Source organism: Mesocricetus auratus, unplaced genomic scaffold (assembly GCF_017639785.1).
Source record: "Mesocricetus auratus isolate SY011 unplaced genomic scaffold, BCM_Maur_2.0 Super-Scaffold_100014, whole genome shotgun sequence".
Classification (NCBI taxonomy): Eukaryota; Metazoa; Chordata; class Mammalia; order Rodentia; family Cricetidae; genus Mesocricetus; species Mesocricetus auratus.
In genome coordinates this window covers 14,521,404-14,544,189 of record NW_024429197.1, presented here as the reverse complement: position 1 = coordinate 14,544,189, position 22,786 = coordinate 14,521,404, and the positions used below count along the sequence as shown (strand labels likewise).

Genomic DNA, 22,786 nt, shown 5'->3' with positions numbered 1-22,786 from the left:
GTGATCCAAAGATAAATATGTTCTCCCCTCATGTAAAAGAGAAAAAGTTAAAGAAGTTTAAATGACCCCATAGATTGTTAATTTTCCCTGTAGTTTAATTCAGCAATCATGTGCTAGATGTTATGGTCTGTGTTAAAGACACAAGAGTGACCAGAACAGACCCACTGTGTGGTCTGAACGTCCACATCCTCCCGAAATTCATATAGGGTGAACTCTCATCACCATGATAGCGGGTTCTCTGGGAAGGGACCAGGTCATGAGGATAAGCCCTCATGTCAAGCTCTCGTGAAAGGGACCAGAGAGCACCCTGCCCTTCCTGCTGTATGAGGACACAGTGAGATGCCAAGAGCACAAACTAGAAGGAAGATTCTTGCCAGATGTGGAATCTACAGGTCTCTTCATCTTGGACCTCTCGGCCTCTGAAACAAAGTGAAGCTTCAGTGTTTCAAAGCTGCCTGGTTTACAGAGTTGTGTTATAGAGGCCTAGACAGACTAAGACACACATCTAGGTCAATCAGAGCTTGCAGGCCAATACAGGAGACGCCGGACACTCAGAACCAAAAGAAAATAATCAATTTAAGGTTGTAATCTGGGCCTCAGGGGTGTCTTCCAAGGCAGCACCAACAGGGAAAGCCACTCCTAAATATCTGGGGAGAGAATTCTATCTTAAAATATCTCCAAAATCCATCTGTTTACAACTGTCTGTATGTCTATCACTTTCTGTCTCTCACCATCTCTCTCTGACTTTTTCTATAAAACAAAGCTCTGAACTGCCCTAGTTCAGAGCAAGTTCTAACAGCTTTGAATGAGGTTGAATAAGAAAATAGAGGAGGGGATGATGTGAACTGACTATGTAGGAAGGTGGGATTGGGACAGGGACACATGCCACTGCCAAGCAGTGCTGAGAATTCATGTGGACTGAAGAGTCGGTCATTCATTGTAGAAGCAGTCAGCGCCACACGGTCCAACCGGCCTTGCCCCATGATGCAGGCATAGAGTGCTCTGGAGTCAGGAGTGACGCTGCTCTGTACAGTTAAGACAGTGGTTGGCAGACAGTGAAGACTTGGAGCAGAGGGGATGGAGCAGATGGGGGGGCAAAGAGGGGGGCAAACGGGGCTTGGCCGTGGTTACGGTTAATCTGGGCATCTAAGCCGACCAAGGAAGGAGTGGGTTCATAGGTAGAGTGGGAGACAGTGAAAAAGTGGTGGAATCCACAGATCCTAGGATCAGACCAAAAGCCACCAGAGAACTGGTCCCGAGGAAGCGCGCTGGAGAGAAGAGGCAGCAGACAGAGCAGGAGCTGGCAGCTGGGGCGGAATGTCCCTGAAGACCTGGGTGAGGCGTCCCAGTCTGCCTTTCTTGAGATGCTATTTGGATTCTGTAGAACTTTCTAGTCATATCCAGGAGAGGCTTGAGATACTGGGTAAGTGCAAGATGAGAGAGAATTTAGTGTTTCCTTTAAACACCAGTGGCTTGTAGGGTGGAGTCAGCCGCATCAACAAGGGCCTGGTCAGACATTTGACAAGTAAGAGTTTGGACTGGAAGCATATGTTGGTGGCAGGGAGGGGGAGGCACAGACATGTCCGACTATGTCACCTTTCGAGGCTCCTCCCATATCCCAATGTTTGACCGGAACAACTGCTCCCTTCTTGGTGCCTTCTTCCTTTGGCTGTAACACTTACACTATTGTTTTAATTCATATGTTTAATGTGTGGATTTTTTTAAGAACAGGCTTGAAGCCTGGCAGGAGCGGTCAGGGTGTAGCTACATGAGTAAGAGCAGGTGCACTGCAAACATGAGGACATGGGTTCAAATCTCCAGCACCCATTTAAAAAGCCAGGAATGGCTTTGAGTACCTGTAACCACAGCATAGAGGATAGAGACATTTGACGGCCAGTGAGCCGTGCTGGAACACCAGGCTTCAAGTACCTTGAGCCCCTATCTCAAAGCAGCAAAGTGGCACATGACAGAGGGAAAATCTGATGTCTTCCTCCAGCCTCTGCATGTATGCACATGGGTGCAGACACCTGCACATTTCCATGCACAGCTACACCGCCACCACCACCCAAAAAAGAACAGACTTCAGATCCTTAGCACAGGGACCATGATTTGCTCACCGTATCTCAGGCTCCTTGACAAGACAAAAATCGTTGAATGAGTGAAAGGCAGGGCCTGTCTACTATGCTGATGATTCAAAACTGACTTGTAGACTTTACTCTGGGACTGAACAAATGTTCATCATTACAAAATCAAATTAACTATTAGAATTATAGACACTCTATAAAAATCCTGGTGGGCACGAGTGACCCTATTAACTACATATCGAGTTGGTGAATTCAACTCTCTGGTCCTGTGGAATTTGTTTACATCCTACAGACAAAGAAAGCTTCAAAGAATTCTCAAACTGTTTTCAGCCATCAGGGTATTAGGTCACTGACAGAAACGACCAGGGCGTCAGAAAGTAAAGAAGATAGGAAAGTTGGGACCAGGGGGGTTCTTGAACAAGCTATGTCTTAGCCAAGCAAGTTTATTAAGAAGTATGGCATCTTACATACAGTTTTCAGGGGGAGAAATGGGACAGGGTAAGAAGAAAACTATCTGCAACAGGATGAAGTCACCAGAAAGCCAATCAAGCAATGTTGCATGAAGGGAACACAAGGTCTCTCAAGTGTATTACAGAAAAAGTGATCAGTGGCCTTGGAACTGACAACCATGTCCCCTTAGAGGGGAAGAGTTGAGTTCTTAGGAGGAAGTTGCAGCTCCCCCAAGGCCCTGGCCCAGGTCATTACTGACCTTGCCAAGTATATTTCTGGGTTTAGACATGTTCATTCTCCATACATCTGGGCCTCAGGGAAAGCCTTGGGTTGCCTGGCTCCCAACAAAAACAATGTTGATATTATTATAAAAAAACTAGTATATATGAAATGTAAAATAGAGAAAAAACAAATAGTAATTACTTGTTGTCATCAAGAGCCAAGGTTTTCAGCATATAATAATAAAGAACTGGGGGCCATGGAGATTGCTTCACAGGTAGGAATGCTTGTGATACAAATATAAGGAGCTGAGTTCAAATCCCCAGCACCCACATTAGAAACAAATAGCCAGGCATGGCTATATACATATAATTCCACTGCTTCAGGGAGCAGAGAAAGGAGTATTGATATGTCTTGCTGACCAGCAACCTAGATCCAGGTTCAGCAGCGGGGTCGCCCGGGGGCTCATTTCCCCAAGCCTGAGTTTTGGGGGCTGGGTAAAAACTTCTGACACCAGATGAAGATGGAAATAACGCTATCTGAAAAGGAGGTCTAATATATTTATTAAATATACTTACAAGATAAACGGGATAGAAGCTCTGGGAATGTGGCTAGCTTTCAAGAGAGAGTGTTTTTACTTTTTTTCCCCTTAAATATCTTACCTGTTCTACATACCCTTGTCCACTCCCCTTTTAGGCATGGACAGTATTTTGGGCTCACCCCTACAACCCTATCTCAAAGTTATAAGGTAGAGAATGCTAGAGTGGGTTACCCAGCATTGTCCTTTGGCCTCTACAACTATGCAAAGGACACATGCTTGTATGTGAACACAGATGTTCACATATAACACACACACACACTCACACAATTCTTAAAAACTTTCTATTTTAAAAGAAGTTAAGGCAAACTCCTAATCCCAAAGTTGGACTGGCAGTGTTAATATACTCTCTTGACATATCTTCTCTTCAAAAAGTTATCTATGCAGCCTAAACATCTGGAATCAATGGCTGTCTGGCCATGATGCGGACCCTTAGTGCCCACATTGTAATCTCTAAACCTATCCTTCATGAAAAGGATCCAGGTTCTTTGGAGAAATGTTGCAGAGCTAGATTAGGGAATATACAAGATAAACTCAGAATATCCCATCTCTCCAGCAAGGAACCCTCTGGGGTCGTGTGAAGAAAAACCCAGGGACCATATTGAAGAAGCTCCCCTAGACCAAAGGTGGGGCATCTTGAATGCCAACAGGAACAGCAACAGTGGATGCTAACCTGCTAAATATATTTAAATCCAGGAGTTCAAATGGTCCTAAACAAACTCTCCTTTGAGGAATTCTAGGAAACAAAACTTGTTATTCTTATGCCTAATTTTTAAAAATGAGGGGTGAAAGGCATTGTGCCAACCTTTCTTCGTGTGCTATATAACGAGCTAAGCCGGTATCTGCTGCTGAGGACTAGGGCTGTGGTAGTTCATTTGCAGAGTTCTAGCTCCTGGCTTTCTCCCCTGCTTTAAATTTCCCTTTCTGTGAATACCAAAGACGCAATAAACAGATCAACCAGAGAGAGAAACGTGGTGTAGAATGGAGGCAGTGAGGACTCGGGAAATATCCAGGAGATGAGGGAGGGGAAACCATGATCAGAATATATTGTATGAAAATAACCCTATTTTCAATTAAAAAAAAAAAGATCAACCACATCAAGAGTCCCATTAGCCAGAATCCTGGAGCAGCGTCTAGAAGGGACTTTATGTAAACATCATCAGAGGGAGGAGTGTGGAATTAGAAGACAGCTGGGAAGTTGGCTCAGTAGGTGAAATGCCTGCTGTGAAAGCATGAGGGCCTGAGTTCTGATCCTCAGCACCCTTGTAGGAGTGGGCATGGTGGCTTGTGCTTAAAGCCTTACTGCTGGAGGAAGGAGAAGGCGGGGACAGGCGGATCTCTGGAGCCCATTGGCCAGCCAGCCTCGTCAACTGATGAACTCAGATTCAGTGAAAGACTCTATCTAATAGATAGATAAATAAATAAATAAGGTGAAGAGTGATCAAAAAAGATACCCCATGTCTACCTCGCACCTCCACACACAGGTTCACACATGTACAGGCACACTTGCACAAAAGAACACATACAAATAAGATAATGTTAGATGAAAGTATGTTACAGATCTGTCCTTTTCTATGACACAATCAGACACAAAATCATGTGTGTCCCCATCTTCAGGGTCCTATGTGGATCTTTGACTCAGGCAGCTTCGATTGTGGGGTACAATAATGCATTCTTTTGCTTTCAAGTGATCTCATGTGGGAACCCTGGAACCCCAAGCAATGCCCGAGTGGTGTTCAGTGATGGGCTAGTGTTCTCCAGTTCCATCGTCTACGAGTGCCGTGAAGGCTTCTACGCCACGGGCCTGCTCAGCCGACACTGCTCTGTCAATGGCACCTGGACAGGCAGTGACCCAGAGTGCACAGGTGAGAGCCAGGCGCCCTGGGCTCTGTGGCAAATGGAAACTCAGGGCACCCTCCCTGATGAATGAAGCTGTCAATGGGGGTCTGGAGGAAATGACTGGAGTAGGAACAGAAGCCAGAATGTAAGTTTACACTCAAATAGCCTCTGTGTATTGAGCATGTTCTACGTGGCAACCATGGAGCTAAGTGATTCATTTCCCATGCTCATGGTGCCAGAGTCTCACCAAAACCCTGTGAGGTAGCTTTTGGTACCTACTCTCTGAGGAATGGTTTTAATAAAAAATTAGTAATATGTTTAATGTTTAACAATAAAATTAATGCATTAATAATTATATATGGTTGCCATCCTGAGTGAGGTAACCCAGTCGCAAAAAGACAAACATGGTATGTACTCACTCATATATGGATTTTAGACATGGATCAGGATAGTGCCAGTCTGCACTTCCACTGATAGAGAGTCTGGGAAACAGGAAAGAACCTAAAAGATATGCATATATGCATAGTACCCAAGAGAAGAGGATGGAGACAAGATCCCCTGAATGGATGGGGAACACGGCGAGGGGTGGGGGGGAGTGGGACCTGGGAAGAAGAGAGGGGGTGAAGAGGAAGAGAGTTGGTCATGGGGGAACAGGAAGTTGAGGGGGTGGGGGTAGAAGAGGGAATCATAGGATCGAATACAGATCAGGCACCAGAGCGACCTCGAGTGATCTGAAGGGATAACACCAATTGGCAAGCTAAGCAATAGTGGCGAGACCACCTCGAATGCCCATTCCTGATAATGAACTTGATGTCTATAACCATCCGGGAGCCTTCATCCTGTGACTGATGGAAGCAGAGGCAAACACACAATTAATCACTGAACTGAACCCAAGGAACCCAGTGACAGAGAGAGAGGAGTGATGAGCAAATTGGCAAAGAATGGGCTGGCAAAACCAGCAGAGATAGCTGATCTGAACAGGGGAGAGTTCTTGGACCCCAGACTGACAGTGGGGAGGCCAGCATGGGACTGATCTGGACCCCCCCAAATGTGAGTGTCAGCGAGAAGGCCTGGGCAACCTATGGGGCCCTGAGCTGTGGATCAGTGTCTATCCCTGGTATACAAACAGTCTTCGTGTGCCTATAGCACAAAGAGGGATGCTCTCTCAGCCTGGACTCTTAGGGGAGTGCCTTGACCCTACCCAGAGTAAAATGACAGGCTCTAGATATCCCCTATGTGGAAGGATTTGGCAATAGGGTGGGAGGGTGGGGGGGGAAGGGGAGTGCAGGAGGAGGGGAAGGAGAGGGAACTGGGATTGACATGTAAAACAAGCTATTTAAAATTAAAATAAAAAATGATAAAAAAATAATTATATATGGTTGCATATAGTTATTATAAATTGATCATGTTATTTATTATATGTTATATACCAAGATATATACATACATATATATATGTGAATGGCAGCTAAAATTCAGAGAGGTTAATACAATACATCAGCCTTTATAGGCTCTAGCCCATTCCTTGTGCTTCCCCTTTCCTTTCAGGACAAAGACCCAGGCCATCATACTCTCTCCACTTTGAAACTGCCACCACCCACAATCTTTATGTCTTTCCCCTCCTCAAGCCCATCTCTACCCCAGCCCAGCTCCAAGCATGGTATCTACCTAGCTCCCCTTCCTTGAACCTCTCACGGTACCCCAGACCCTTTCCCTTAGAAGGCCAAGTACTGTGAGACCCAGTGGAGGGAAGAGATAGACTGAGTAATCCTGGCATTCCTTCTTTCAAAGTCAGCTCTGTGAGTTCAGACTCCATCAGAAATTGCATATTAAATTCACAGATACATGCACACATGCATGCATACAGATCACCAGTCATACTTGTCTCAATACCAAAACAGAGACCTGATTCTTGCATAGATCCTATGACCTTGCTTCTGGGCCATTTCAGTCTGAAAACGTCTTCCAGGAAGGCTATCATGAGATATGTTGCATCCCTGGGGAAACTGCCTTTTTGATCCATCAATAAACACATCTTAGGTTACTCAGTCTAGGACCTCACCTACTTTAGGAAAAAGGTTTGTGGTCCTTCCTCTCAGAGGAGTAGGTTTGAATAAGAAAGGTGGCCACGGTGCAACTGGATGGCATGCATAGTATAGACATGAACAGAGGGCCTGTGGATCAGCTAATGCAGGGAAATTTGGCCGTGCCCAGTGTTGCCCAGAGCTTGGCTGGTCTGACAGTTGGGTGAGTGCAGGAGTGATGGAGAGGGATCAAGATGCTGAAAAGACACAAGGTCTGGGTTAGGAGTGACCAATGCTGTGTCTCTCTTATTCTAGTCATAAACTGTGGTGATCCCGGGATTCCAGCCAATGGCATCCGACTGGGCAATGACTTCCGGTACAACAAAACTGTGACATACCAGTGTGTCCCCGGCCACATGATGGAATCACACAGAGTATCTGTGTTGAGCTGCACCAAGGACCGGACATGGAATGGTACTAAGCCAGTTTGCAAAGGTACATCTGGAGGCTGAGGATGGGGATGGGGACCAAAGAAGATACAGAAGTAGGCATAACCTTTAGCATCCAGAAGGGAGGGGCGGCATCATAGCAGAGGTGTGCAAGGTGCAGACTGGTCCTGTGCAGTGACTGCCAGGAAGTTGGGAGGTGCTGAGAAAAGGTCTGAGCTTCAAGAATCCTGGAGTGCTATGTGATGGGAGAACAGGAGTGTTATATATAAGATGCTGTGATGGGAAAGCAGGCGTGTTATATATAAGATGACGTGATGGGAGAACAGGAGTGTTATGTATAAGATGATATGATGGGAGAACAGGAGTGTTATCTATAAGATGGTGTGATGGGAAAGCAGGCATGTTATATATAGGATGATGTGATAGGAGAACAGGAGTAGTATATGAGAGATGGATCAGTGTAAGGTAAAAGATCAGAGGGCCCACAGAGCCCTTTCAGTTCTGCTTTGCCCAGACTCCAGTTGATTCAGGATAGCTGGTGGTACTGGTGGCAGTAATCGGGCTGGCTTCCTCGGGACAGTTCCAGAACTCAGCTTCCTCTGCTCTCCCCACAGCTATCATGTGCAAACCTCCTCAGCTCATCCCCAATGGGAAAGTGGTGGGGTCTGACTTCATGTGGGGCTCTAGCGTGAGTTATGCCTGCCTGGAGGGGTACCAGCTCTCCTTGCCTGCCGTGCTCACCTGCGAGGGAAACGGATCCTGGACTGGAGAGCTGCCTCAGTGCTTCCGTGAGTGACTCCCAAGGGCCTTAGCGTGTCCTCTGTGATGGCACGCATTCCCCCTTGCACTCACACACATGTACATGCAGAGCTCTGCTATGGAAAACATAGAATTATTACCCCCCAAAACCCCAAAGCAGAGATCTTTCTCAAGACACCATTAAAGCATGAGGGAAAAGTAAAGAAATTGGGAATATTTTAATGGAGGCCTGAATTCTACACCAGTTGAAGTCACAGTGGAAATAAATGAAGTTAGAGGTAACAGCAATTTTCTCTAACCTGAAGGGTTGTTCACTGAGTGGGACAAGTACCCAAGGATGTGAAGCCATTCCACGCCAGATACAAGTCTCTTTTCATGGAAAAGATGTCCAGGAGACTCTAGCTTTCTGTCGAGAGACTATCCATTATCCATTTGGCCCAGCTGTGTTCTGATGAGCTCCAGTCCACTCTAGGATTCAGGTTTCCTGGGATCTGAAAGAAGTGGGCTGCAGGATTCTAGATGGACTCCATCAGTGGGCTTTGAAAAAAATCATTCTATCTTCATGCTGCACACAACAGTAGGGTTTACAAGTTTTCCTCCTACTGTTATCCCTCAGAAATAATCTACGTGCCCCGGACACTATTAGGTACCTGTGAAATTCTGCTTTACTTTGGAAATTGCTACCACGCTTTGGGTCAATAGCTCAGAAAAAAAATGAAAAATCAAGGGCATGGTTTATGGTTAGCACCTATGACATTTTAGAGACACTAAGGAGACATGTGCCAGGGCACAGCCTCAAGGTTGTCTGGACTCAACTTTGCTTTTCCTACCAGAGCAAAGATCTGCATTGCCCTTATATAATCATTATGAAGGGCGGGGTGTGACTGAGTAGCAAGGTCCATGCATACTGAGTATGACATTCTGGGTTCCATCCCCAGCGCATAAAAAACAACAATGAATTATAATCATTGTTCAAAAACCAACGAAAACTGTACTGTAGCTGGGGAGATAACTCAGACAGCTCAGTCAGTAAATTAATTGCCTTGCAAGCATGGGAACTGGAGTTTGATCCCAAGAACCTACATTTTAGACAAAAAGCTGAGTGTATTGGCAAGCATTTGTCATCCCAGTACTGGGGAGGCAAACACACACACACACACACACACACACACACACACACACACACACACACACCCTGCCCTGAGCTTGCTGGTCAGCCAGCCTAGCATGCTCGGCAAGGTCCAGGTGAATGAGAGATCTTGTCTCAAAAAACAAGGAGGACTACACCTGAAGAATGACAGCTGAGGTTGTCCTCTGGCTTCCCTGTGCACACACTCCCCACTCTCGAACACACACACAGACACACAGACACACACACACAGACACACACACACACAATTGTACTCTACTAAAAAACATGAAGGAAAGAAATAAAACTTTCCAAACATAATCATAGTTATAATGATATATGTTCAAATTCTTATAAATGGAATTGAATCCTGACACATTATTTCATGACCTGTATTTATTGACCAGTCACCAAGAACTTCCCAAGAGCCTGCATCTGTCAATACATACTTATCTGTGTACCATCATTTTAATGGCTTTTAAAACATTTTTAAAGATTTATTTTGTAAGTGTGTGTGTGTGTGTGTGTGTGAGAGAGAGAGAGAGAGAGAGAGAGAGAAAGAGAGAGAGAGAGAGAGAGGGAGGGAAGGAGAGGGAGGGAGAGCTTGAGTTGCCAGTGGTGGGAAACCACCTGACATGGTTACTGGGAACAAAACTCGGGTCCTCTGTGAGAGCGACAAGTGCTCTTAATCACTAAACCATCTCTCCAGCCCCCGTTTTTGATGGCTTTAAAGAGCTCTTTGTTGTATATTCCCCAATTAGTTTAACCTTCTCCTATTAGTGAGGAATTAGGGTTATCTCCAAATCAATCATGTTATAAGCAACTAAGTAATAAAAAAATCCCCAAAACAGCATTTCTTTACTCTTGTTCTAGAAGTGAGTGTACTCTGTACTTCTTGACATGAATTGCTAAAATGCCTTCTAGAATGAGTGTCCAGCTTACAAAACCAACAGTTTATGAGGATGTTTTCTTTTCTTTTTTTCTCCCCCATCCCCCCTTTTAAAAGATTTATTTATTTATTATGTATACTGTGTTCTGCCAGCATGTATGCCTACCTGCCAGAAGAGGGCACCGGATATTATAGATGGCTGTGAGCCACTATGTGGTTGCTGGGAATTGAACTCAAGACCTCTGGAAGCAAAAGCAGCCAGTGCTCTTAACCTCTGAGTCATCTCTCCAGCCCTATTCCCTTCCCTTGGTTGTTCATAATTATCCACGATGATCATCTATTACCAACATTACTGTAAAGCACTGTACAAGGTGGCTCTGGAGAAGAGCAGGTAGCTATTAATGTCTAGTTTATTTGCCTCTTATTCCTAAGAAAAATGGGGAGGGTACAAATCATTTGTTTGAAGGGAGCAGCAGTCCTTAAAAAGCAGAGAAATCTTCAATCCTTTTCCACAAACCTCGCCATCTGTGTGTAAGTGCAGCAGGAAAGGTGGCCAGCTAGAGTCAACCATCATTCAGCCATCTAAAGGACAGCTCCAAACTCCCACATCACCTGGACCCAGGGCCACCAAACCCACTCTCAGATTCAGCCTTCAGTGGAGCACGGCTTCACTTTTGCTAAGAAGAGATCTGGTAAATAAATTGTGGCATCCTGTAGAAATGGAGATAGACTTATAGAAGTAAATTATTTAACTATTGGAACCATATAAACTTTGCAACTGTGCACGGTATAACAAGTGATGGAAACCAGAGGACACATGTGAAAATGAAGAGAATGCTCTAGATGGTTTGTTTGCTTTGTGAGACTGGGGTTCAGTCACACAACCTCACCCAGGCTAGGCACACACCCTACCGCTGAGCTATAAGCCCCATCCACTTCAATGTCCCAACTTCTTGTAACGTCACTCCATTAATTGGAGGAGGTTAATAAGCTCCCTTAGTGCAGGAATGTGAGGAAGCTTGTAGCCACCACACACAGGCACTTCCCCAGGCATGGCCCAGTTTCCAGGGTTCCAGTAAACCCAGAGGAAAACACTACAAAAAAAAGCTAGATGGGAGAAGGGGAGGTTCTAGACAGCATTGTGGACCTGCCTTTGTCTCCTGCCTTTCCAGCCGTGTTCTGTGGAGACCCAGGGGTCCCACCTCGAGGGAGAAGAGAAGACCGTGGTTTCTCCTACAGGTCATCTGTGTCCTACTCCTGCCATCCCCCCCTGGTGCTGGTGGGCTCCCCACGGAGGTTCTGTCAGTCAGACGGGACATGGAGTGGCACACAGCCCAGCTGCATAGGTAAGAGGGGCTGAGGCAGTGGTCTGCTGGTAGGCAATTGATGAGGGCTTGAGTGATGGGTCGGTCCACCTGCCTGTCTTCATGGTCTCACTCGTGGTGCAAGAGTCCTTCTCTGAACTTCTTGGAGCAGAGTGAAGGACAGTGAGAGCTAATGTACTAGAGAATGCAATGGCAGCTCAGACCTCTTGAGACAAGTGGAAAGGTTAGAAGGTGGGGTCAGGAGGCAGCTGTGGTCTCTTCCGTTGGCCTCCAGATCAGAACGGGGTGGATGGTGAAAACGCCAGTGACCATGTGGTTCGCTTCTTTGTTTTGGTCATCCAGATCCCACACTGACCACGTGTGCAGATCCCGGCATGCCGCAGTTCGGGATACAGAACAGCTCCCAGGGCTACCAGGTATGAGCTCAAGTTAGCCTTCCTGCCCCCTGTCCCTCCCTTCCACTGTCAGCACCAGAGCCCCTGGGAGCAGCACAGGAAGAGAAGACCTCAGAAAGGGAGGAAGAAGGCGTTTCATAGAGCATCCTTTGGAAATGGAAGGTGCCAGTGTCCATCAGCCAGGCTGATATGGCAAGTGGCAGTCGGTGGAGCCATGAACAGTTCCCAGGAACCCCAGGTTGGGACCAGATGTTTGTGGAAATACCAAAATAAACAAGACACCCATACTCCAACCACAAACAGGACTTACTAAGACAGTGGGTACCAGCAGAGCTAGGCATGAGGCATCTTCCAGAGGGCCTTCCCATCAACATGTAGGTCATGCACATCTGTCTCAGAATGAACCTTAGGCAGCCTGGATGACACTGAGCAGAGTACAGGAACCAGGGAGATCAGGGGATGCTCAGGGCAGGACAGTTAGCTGTGTCTGTCCTATTCTCACCCACAACCATGAGCTTTCCCAGGTGCTAGGCATTCATGAGGCATGGAATGGCTTGGACACTGTTCTAAAGAGCCTTCCCAGCAATCGCAACCATGAAAACTAGATTACTTCTAAGGGCACAGAGTGCCAGGTGATGTTACATTGAAGGGTATGAATGGGAAGGATTGCTGTTTCAGAAATGGGAGTCAGAGAAGAGCCCTCCTAAAGGTAACATTTGAACTGTGGGCTTCAAGACAAGAAAGCCAGCCCTACTCAGGACAGGGCCACATTTCTGATTGAGTAAATGCCCCCTGTACAGGAGCGCTGGGGCAGGGAATGGATGAGTGGCAGACCAGGCAGGGTGGGCTGCAGGACAGCAGGTGAAGAGAGGGCCAGAGACTTAAGCAAGGTCTAAAAACACCTTAATGCTGGCTGGAGAGGTTACACACACTCCGTGGCTCGAAAGTTACACTCACAGAAACACACCCCAGAGACATCCTTGTGCCCATCACCAAGCAACAAGAAGAAATGTGTTATGTTCATAGGATGGATTATTATAGAGCAGGCAACATGAATGAACCTCAGTTCTATATGACATGGGTGGGTCATAGAAACATACTATTGAATGGTAGAGATGCTATGAAGATTAAAACTGTACACATTCGCTTATTTGTGAATGTGCATAATATATGTGATAGAATTTCTATTGCAAGGAATGAAACTAAAAACACAAAATTCAAGATGGAGGTTACCAGAGAAGAGCTAAGGAACAGGACAGGGAGGGGGCTTATAGATGAGGCACCTGTGTCCGCGGTGTTCCAGAGTCCAGGTTGTGTAGTGGCTCTGTATCATGTCATGACTTTGGCAAAGGCAAAGGCATGGGTGTCTTGCAGGGCCTGCCAATGCGTGTACTCTGGATTCCACTCTGTTGTCAAAGGCAATGGCTCTGATCCACTATTTCAAAATGACACTTGGGCTGCTGAGTCAAGGACAGAAAACGTGGAGTTTCAAAAAAAGTAGCATGAAGCATGTAGTCAAGGAGACCCCTGCTGTCGTGACTGGGTTGAAAGAAGGGGCAGCATTGTGGGACAGTGGAGACAGTAGAGTCTTCAAGAAACATCGCGTACACCTTGTGCTTTCCTATAACTAAGACAACCCATGATAGGATTAGGGGGTCGGGTTGAATCAGACTTAGCTTGCTGGTTTTTCTTTGGCGGACTAGGTAGATAGAGGTGGCCAATTTTGGGTGTGGAGGGAACCGGTGAAATAAAGAGCCCTGCCTTGAGTCTGAATCTGAGCTTGTAGGTATAAGGACCCATGAACAATGGAGCTGGGAGATGCTACAGTCTGAGTTGCATTGTGGGAAACTGACCTGTCCATTAAGCCAAATGGACAGAAGATGCCAGTGGAGCCAGACAGCCAGTGACTCTTGAAGGCTAGAGGTGAGGACATGGCCAAACAGAGGGAGAAGCAGAGAGAGGGCAGCAGTTCTCTCTAACAGGCTTTTCCAAAGCACAGATTCTCGAGGGGCCACAGCCACTGAAACGACGGGTCTCCAGTTCTTAGGACGCAGAGTTTCATTAGAAGAAAGGGACACAGAGTGATCATTTAATTTCACACAATTCTTCATGCTTTATAAAATACTTTCAACTCCACTTGAATATCACAGATTCCCAGTGTCATTCTGGCACAGCAGACCAAACTTTGTGTCCAGGGAGACTGAGGCTTAGTCTTCCATTTAAGGGGGAAATGAGTGACCCGATTCTGCACACCTTAACAATGTGACATGCCCAGTAAAGGCACTGATCTGGTCAAAAGGCATACTTGCAACTGCCCCAGAGGACCAATAAAACTCAGCCAGAGAAGCTTCATGGTGCAAACAGAGGCAACAGCCTGAGCTGGCATTCTCTCCTGGGAAATCTGGGAAATGAGTGACTGGTTGCCTGTGAAGCACTAGTATCTGGAAGATGACATGGGGCTTTACATCCTGGCCATAGGTCGGAAGCACGGTGCTCTTCCGTTGTCAGAAAGGTTACCTGCTTCAGGGCTCTACCACCAGGACCTGCCTTCCCAACCTGACCTGGAGTGGAACCCCACCTGACTGTGTCCGTGAGTGCCACCCTCACCTGACCCGCTGGTCCAGGCTGGCATGGTGGGATGTGCTCCCATTAAGACCAATGTTGATCTCTCTGTAGTGCATGCCTTTTGGGACCTCAGGGATGTTTCTACATCCTGGAATTCGAAGGTCATCCCTATACCTTAACAAAGAATAAGCAATACAGAGCCAGTGAGAACAAAGAACTACGAAGGCAAGGTGTGGAAACATTGCAAACATTGGGTTCATTTTCTCAGTGTTGCAGACTGAGGTTCCCTGTGACTGACTATGCCATCATGCTTCTCCTAGAGACTTAGAGTGTGGGTTTGCAAAGAGATAAAGGAGGGAGAGCTAGGCATGAAAGGGCAGAGGTGGAAAGGAACAGAGTTCTGTATAAGGACAGGGTATGGAGGAGAAGCCCCTCAAATGAATCTGTCCCATAATAGTCAAATCCGAGACTCCTTGGGCCTAATGTCTTTGTTCCCACATAGCCCACCACTGCAAGCAGCCGGAGACGCCCACACACGCCAACGTGGGGGCGCTGGACCTGCCATCCATGGGTTACACACTCATCTACTCCTGCCAGGAGGGCTTCGCCCTCAGAGGTGGCTCTGAGCACCGCACCTGCAAAGCCGACGGCAGTTGGACAGGCAAGCCGCCAGTCTGCCTGGGTAAGCAAAGCCTCTCTAAGGCAGAAGCCGGGAAGGGACGACTGGCAGGCACTGCAATAAGGCCAAGAGGAGGACAAACCCGACTTCTGATTGAAGTGTTACAGAGACAGGAGACCACTTCAGAACAGCTCACACAAGCCTGTGTCGAATCCACCGCCTGCCTTCACTTCAGCAAACACGCGCCATCCCTTCACTTAAGCAAGCACACACGGTAGCTGGACACTTTCTTCTGTCCTGTCCAGTCTCACTGGATCAATGGTCCCCGAGGCCACTTGTAAAATAATCACTCTGAGGCTTAATATTAGTTACAAACCGTTTGGCCTGTTAGCTCAGGCTTATTATTAACTAGCTCTTACAACTTAAATTAACCCATATTTATTATCTTATATATTGCCACGTAGCCATGGCATTACCTCGCATCTTGCGTCTCAGGCGGTTGCTGGAGTCTCCTAGACTCTGCTTTCTTTTTCCCTGTATCTTTTTTTGGATTTTCTGCCTGACTATTGGCCAAATCAGCATCTTTATTAACGAATAACAATAAAACATATTCACAGCATACAGAAGGGCATCCCACATCAACACACCACACTGTCCCACCCAGCTCCTTCTACCTAGCTGGAAGAACGCGTGTCTATAGCACCTCCTCCAGGTAGTCTTATTGTCACTCTGCCCACCTGAGCTGGCCACGGGGTGCTTAGGGGTGAAAGACTCAGCAACTCAATCCTAAAGGAATTCACAGTAAGGCACATTGTCATGTTACAGGCATGATATGTGACTCAGGGACCCTGTCAAGAGCCTCCAGCCCCATGAGGGCAGCAGTGGGAACAAAGGCAGTTTGGGAAGACAGAGAAAACACTGCCAGGATTGGGTATGGGCTATAGAGCTGAGAGAGAGCCCCAGAGCACTGGTCACTAGCACCACGCCCTTTGTAGGTCATTTACACAGCACCTGCCTCTCCTGTGTTTGTATGGGGAAGGAAGGCCTTTCTTGAGCATGCTCTTTTGGTTGTGTGAAGCCCAGGTAGTGGAGGGCTTCTAGTCTTTCTCTGGCAGTTGTTTCTTCTGTACACTAGCCTTGATGTAACTTCCTGCCGCCTCCGATCCCCTAACGCAGCTGGTATTTTAATATATTGCCATGTTAGCATGCCTTCATGTATTGTGTCACCACCATACGTGGAAGACAGAAATAAAGAGTGCTTGAGAGGATGCTGGCCACAATGCTTGATCCGTGGAGTGACCCCTTGAGGAGGAGATGCTCTGAGTGCTGGAAGTGAGGAGGAAGGCTGCTCAAGGGGAGGCCAGGGAAGACTTCCTGGAAAATGTCACGTATGATACATGGTATGGTGTGTGCTTGTGGTGGGGATATATATGGTGTGATGGTGGAGGATATGGTGTGGATGTGTGTGATATCGTGTGTGGGGGTGGATATGGTGTGTATGTGTGTGATATCGTGTGTGGGGGTGGGTGGATATGGTGTGGATGTGTGTGATATCGTGTGTGGGGGTGGGTGGATATGGTGTGGATGTGTGTGATATCATGTGTGGGGGGTGGATATGGCGTGTATGTGTGTGATATCATGTGGGGGGTGGATATGGTGTGTATGTGTGTGATATCATATGTGGGGGTGGGTGGATATGGTGTGTATGTGTGTGATAGCATGTGTGGGGGGTGGATATGGTGTGTATGTGTGTGATATCATGTGGGGGGGTGGATATGGTATGTATGTGTGTGATATCATGTGGGGGTGGGTGGATATGGTGTGTATGTGTGTGATATCGTGTGTGGGGGGTGGGTGGATATGGTGTGTATGTGTGTGATATCGTGTGTGGGGGGTGGGTGGATATGGTGTGTATGTGTGTGATATCGTGTGTGGGGGGTGGGTGGATATGGTGTGTATGTGTGTGATATCGTGTGTGGGGGGTGGGTGGATATGGTGTGTATGTGTGTGATATCGTGTGGGGGTGGGTGGATATGGTGTGTATGTGTGTGATATCGTGTGTGGGGGTGGGTGGATATGGTGTGTATGTGTATGATATCGTGTGGGGGTGGGGGGTATTTGGTATATGTGTGTGGTACATGGTGTGAGCTGTATGTAGCACATGGTGTGTGTGTGTGAGAGAGAGTGAGATGGTGTGGGGCTATATGGTGTGTTGTGTGTGATGTATGTGGTATGTGGTGTGTGTATGTGCATGAGAGAGAGGGGGGGATGGTGTGGGATATATGATGTGGTATATTATGTGTTTGTATGTGATGTGTGGTATGAAGTGTATATGTATGTGATATATGGTATGAGGTGTGTGATATATGGTATATGTATGTGTATATGTGATGTGAGGTATGTGTGTATATGATATACAGTATTTGTGTGTGTATAATGTGGTGTGGGCTGTGCTTGGGGTATATTGTGGTATATGATGTGTGTGTATATGTGGTATGTGGTATGAGGTGTGTATGGTACATAAGTATGCTATATGTGTAGCATAAGGTGTGTGTGCATAGTATGTGGTGTGAGGTATATGTGGTATATGGCATGGTATATGTGTGGCATGTGTGTATGTGTGTGTGTTACATGGTTGTGGTATGTGTGTTCACACTAATGATGGACACATAGATTGACTGCCTGTCTTGGGCACTGAGCAGTGCTGTGGTGGAGACAGGCATAAGGCTCACTCACTCCAGCATACAGGATTCAGTTCCTTTAGTTGTGTGCCCAGTGGTGAGATTGCTGGATCATATAATTCTATGTTTAGTGTTCTTAACTATTTCAAGATGCTCTTATTTAATACAGTAACAACCACATAAGCATATACATCTTAATGCCTCATCTGATACTCCAGATTATACTGGTGTTATTTGAGTCCTTCATTTTTCTGTGTATTGCGCTACTCTGAGATGCTTCTGTAGCATCGCCAGACCCATCACTGTCCTGGTAGGAGAAGAGGAGACCAAAGCAAGACCTCAGAGAGCACGTTCCCCTAACCTCAGAAAAGAAACCATCATTGTTTTCCCGCAGAATGTGGACCAGAGGCTGACCCTGTTTCCTCCCTTTCCCTTTCCCCAGCAGAGGTTCGGCCCAGCGGAAGACCCATCAACACTGTGCGCGAGCCTCCACTCACCCAAGCCTCAGGTAGGCAGAGTCTAGATCTCTGGCTCATGAAACTGGTGCTGTCTCTGCTATGCCATTTGCCAGTCTCCGGCACGTAGGACCCACGGAGTGGAAATCAATGGAAACCCTCCGTAGACACCCAAGACAGTTGCCTGCCAACTCCTAAGCCAGGCTGACTTCAGGAGGAATGATCCTTACAGGGAAGCTTCAATAGAAGAGGAAGCTAAGGTCCCTAGAGGAGTGTCCGGAGCCCCACGCTCTGGAACCACTGGGTACTGTAGCCCTTCTTGGCACAGTACCCACCAACATGTGGTCACAAACCCAGAGACCCAGGAAATGCTCAGAGCTTCCCAGAAGTAGGGACCTCTTTAAGACGGGTACTGTTCCTTTAAGAGTGTCCCATCCAGAACTGGGCACAGATCCACAGGTGCAGCTTGGCCAGTGCAAAACTTTTGCAAGCTTTGATGCCCTATTTTGGACCTTCTCCTTTTATTTACCATGCTTTGTAGCTTCCTATTACTGTAACAAACATCCAATTGAATTGTGAAGGCAAAAGGTTTACTTTAGTTCACGGTTCTGGTGTCCATGACTGGTTATCCCTGAAACTTTGAAACTGGTGGTGAGACAGTAAATATCATGGTGGGAGTACACTGTAGAGGAAGCCTCATAACTGGATGTGAGAAAAACAGGAAGATAAACAACCTATTATCTTGGCAACAGCCTGGATTAATTGAGGATTCCAGTGGGACCCCTTTGGCCAACAACTTCCCATACTGGAAGCTTCATTTGGAAACAAGAGATGGCTAGTTGGGGCTCTGTCTCCCCCATTATTGACAGTTTCATTTAGATCACCTTCATATGTGTATGTATTTTGGGAAGCTTCTATTATATTAGATATCCATGCTACCCCTCAAATGGCCCTTAATTTTATCTGTCTCTCTTTGTATTTCCTCCCTCATACTCCTCTTCCCCCACCCACTTGGTCCTCACGTTCCAGCCTCCCATCTATCCATAACTATCTATTGTACATTTTTCCTGGAGAGATGTGTCTGATCCCCTAATTCTGGCCCCTTACTCTATACCTAACTTCTATGGCTCTATGGGTGATTATCATTGACTTAACAGCTAATATCCACATATAAACAAATACACTTATGTTTCACTCTTAACTAACGGGTACATGTTTATGAGGCACAATATGAAGCTATGTTGTGTGTATATACCGTAATATAATTGCATGAAGCTAATTAACATATATCACCTCACTTAGAACATTTAAATATACTCTTTAAGCATATTTAAAATATACAGTATATTATTAACCATAGCCATGACACTGGGCAGTAGATCACTAAAGCCCCTCCTGCCCAGCTAAAATTTTGTCCCCTTTGAACATTCATTTCATGTTGCATCATGTTCCCCAAGTTCAACCATGTTATCACAAAGGAAAAGCTTTTTTACTTCTTTCAGAGATGAATGATAATAGTTTATTGTTTAGTCCATTTTCTTTATCCATTCACCCACGGATACTGCAGTTCTTGTCATTTGGCTTCTGCGAGTAGTTACAATGAACATAGACATACAGATGTCTCTTTGATATGCCAGTTTCGGTTTCCTTCACCTGTTCCACTCTAAGACACAAGAGGATCACACGGTCACCAGAGCACCCCACCATCACCCTCGCTTCAGACACTCAGGAAAGAGCTCCATGTATGAGCCAGGATCAGGTGATCCTGGCGACATTCAAGTTTAACTCTCATGCTCCCCAATCCCTTCAGTTCCAGGGGATGTTTTTGCCAAGAATTCCTTGTGGAAAGGAGCCTATGAGTACCAAGGAAAGAAACAGCCAGCCATGCTTAGAGTGACTGGCTTCCAGGCGGCCAGCAGCAAGGTCAACGCCACCATGATTGACCACAGTGGAGTGGAACTGCACTTGGCAGGTAAGGAAGCCACTGTCTGCGGAAGCAGGGCAGGTGCGGGGTGACCAGTGCTCAGCAGGACGAATCTGTGTCACTGTAACACAGGGCCAGGTAGGACTAGGACTGGCCTGATAACAACCACAGCCAGATAAACCTATGAAGACCTCTCTCAAAGAAAAGTAGCCTGAAGAGTGAGCCAAAGGGAGAAGCAGCGACTCTCCAGCAGCCAAGTGCAGTCAACAAACTAAAGAAAAAATTCTTTCAACCATAATCAGACGAGAAAAGCAAACACCAAATGTGACTTCACACCAACTCCATCAACATTCAACCCTTGATGATAACCCAGCTCAGTAGTGACTGAGGAGACAATAGATCGAGTGTTCCAGGGAAAGGCTGGGCAGTTCCTAACAAGATCCTTGAAAAGAATAATCATTAATTATTCTTGCCAAACAAAATTGAAGTGGACCAAGTTTAAAATTTGTAATATTATAAACACTTTTCACTTTAGAAGTATATTGACATCATAAAAAGCTAGAAACAAAGCATTTCCCTTGGACGAAATGTAAGTGGCTTCATTATATCACATCTACAGGATAAAATATACCAATGTGGGCATTGAGGAGATGGCTTGGTGGTTAAGAGCACTTGCTGCTCTTGAACAGGACCCACATTTGGTTCCCCACCACATGAAGGCAGATCTTTCTGGCCTTCACAGGCGCCTGCACACGTGTACACACACACACACACACACACACATGCACGCACGCACACACACACACATTCATACACTTTAATAATGGCAAATGAAAGGTGAAAACATATGCCAGTTAGGGAGTGAATATACCTCATCAGAATACATTTGCACCTCCAAGTTTTAAAGTAAAAAACCCATATTCATAGGAAAGAAAATATATCACAACACAGCATTCACAGCAGCTGTCTCTTTAAAGCCATTTATTTGTGGACACCATGGAAACTATCAAGACCAGAAGTGTCTTTTTATCTCCAAGAATCTCTGCACTTTTTAAAATTCGTTCAGGTTTCAAGTTTTTTGTAATCAGAAAACAAGTGTTTCTTGAGTAGATTATAAATGAATGACTGAATTAGCATGCACACAATACATTCATAATCATGACACACACACACAGGCACATAGTCCTAGTCACTCGTTAGCTCTAACATACAAACACACTCTCTCACATGTGTGTCAGCTGTCCTGTGCCCATGGACTTGTAAACATATCTATGCATTCATGGTCAGACCAAAATATACAAAATCCTATTTCTTTTTTAAACTTTTAAAATTCTATATATTTAGTTGTGTGTGTGTGTGTGTGTGTGTGTGTGTGTGTGTGTGCGCGCACGCGTGCACATACCATATGTGTGGACATCAGAGGGCAACTTTCAGGAATATGTTCACTCCTTTCACCATATGGATCAGTCATGAGGCTTGGAGGCTTGGAGGCAGGTGCCTTTTCCCCTCTGGGTCATCACACTGGTCCCACAAAAATCATACTTTTGTTCATACAAACAAAAATAGAACCACTGTCTTCACCTAGTAGTTCAGTTACCAAAATGCACCTTTATAATCTTGCACATCCTCATGTTCAACCACATACAAACACATAAACAGGGTTTATGCACAGACAGATGTGCAGAAGACATTCCCCCCAGTGTCCACACGGAAGTCTCACTCATGCCTTCGGCACCCAGAGGTGGGATTTGAGATCTCTCAGGGTTTCAAGTATAACCCACTTTCTTTCTCCAGGAAATTATAAGAAGGAAGATTTCCGCCTCCTGCTTCAGGTCTACCAGGTCACCGGGCCCGTGGAGAGCTTTATGAATAAGTTCAAAGACGACCACTGGGCATTAGATGGCCATGTAAGTTCGGCAAACAGGTCTTCACCAGGCCTTGTACCCTATCTCCACCCCCAGATTGCTGGCAGAGAAAGGACGACAGGGTGTGGGAACTACTGGAATGGAATGGAAACCTGGGGAGAGTCTTGGGAGCAGGACTAGCAGCCAGGGAGTCCTGGTCAGCTAATGGAGTGGGCAAAGGGAAGATAAAAGACGCACAAAGACTCCGAGTCCAGGGTTACTATGTCTGAGAGGGATAGGTGAGCTCAACTACAGAACAGGATGCAAGAACCCGGTCAGGGAATGAGAGTAAACGTCATATGGGCTGGACGGTGAATCCCCAGTGACTCCCTGAGATGTGTGCTCAAATTTGAGATGTGGACTGGGAGTTATTTAGCACAGCTTGAGAGGCCAGGACCCACAAGAGAGAGGCAGGACTCTTTTACATGTCTTTGTGGGAAATATATTGTAGAACATTCACGAAGTAGAAACCAGTCCCT

The 22,786-nt window shown here is 46.2% G+C and overlaps 1 protein-coding gene across 3 annotated transcripts in view; it reads left to right on the top strand.

Moving 5' to 3' along the window:
- Positions 1-22,786, top strand: part of Csmd2 (CUB and Sushi multiple domains 2) — a 558,343-nt gene that overhangs the window by 528,731 nt on the left and 6,826 nt on the right. For 2 of the 3 annotated variants that reach the window (XM_040756595.1, XM_040756597.1), the window contains 10 exons: positions 5,040-5,216; positions 7,529-7,708; positions 8,277-8,450; positions 11,612-11,785; positions 12,107-12,180; positions 14,638-14,749; positions 15,227-15,406; positions 18,467-18,532; positions 20,290-20,451; positions 22,198-22,310. In XM_040756595.1, coding sequence (XP_040612529.1) covers positions 5,040-5,216; positions 7,529-7,708; positions 8,277-8,450; positions 11,612-11,785; positions 12,107-12,180; positions 14,638-14,749; positions 15,227-15,406; positions 18,467-18,532; positions 20,290-20,451; positions 22,198-22,310 — 1,412 coding nt within the window. The remainder of the gene's footprint in view (positions 1-5,039; positions 5,217-7,528; positions 7,709-8,276; positions 8,451-11,611; positions 11,786-12,106; positions 12,181-14,637; positions 14,750-15,226; positions 15,407-18,466; positions 18,533-20,289; positions 20,452-22,197; positions 22,311-22,786) is intronic. The other variant, XM_040756596.1, reaches the window with a different exon arrangement.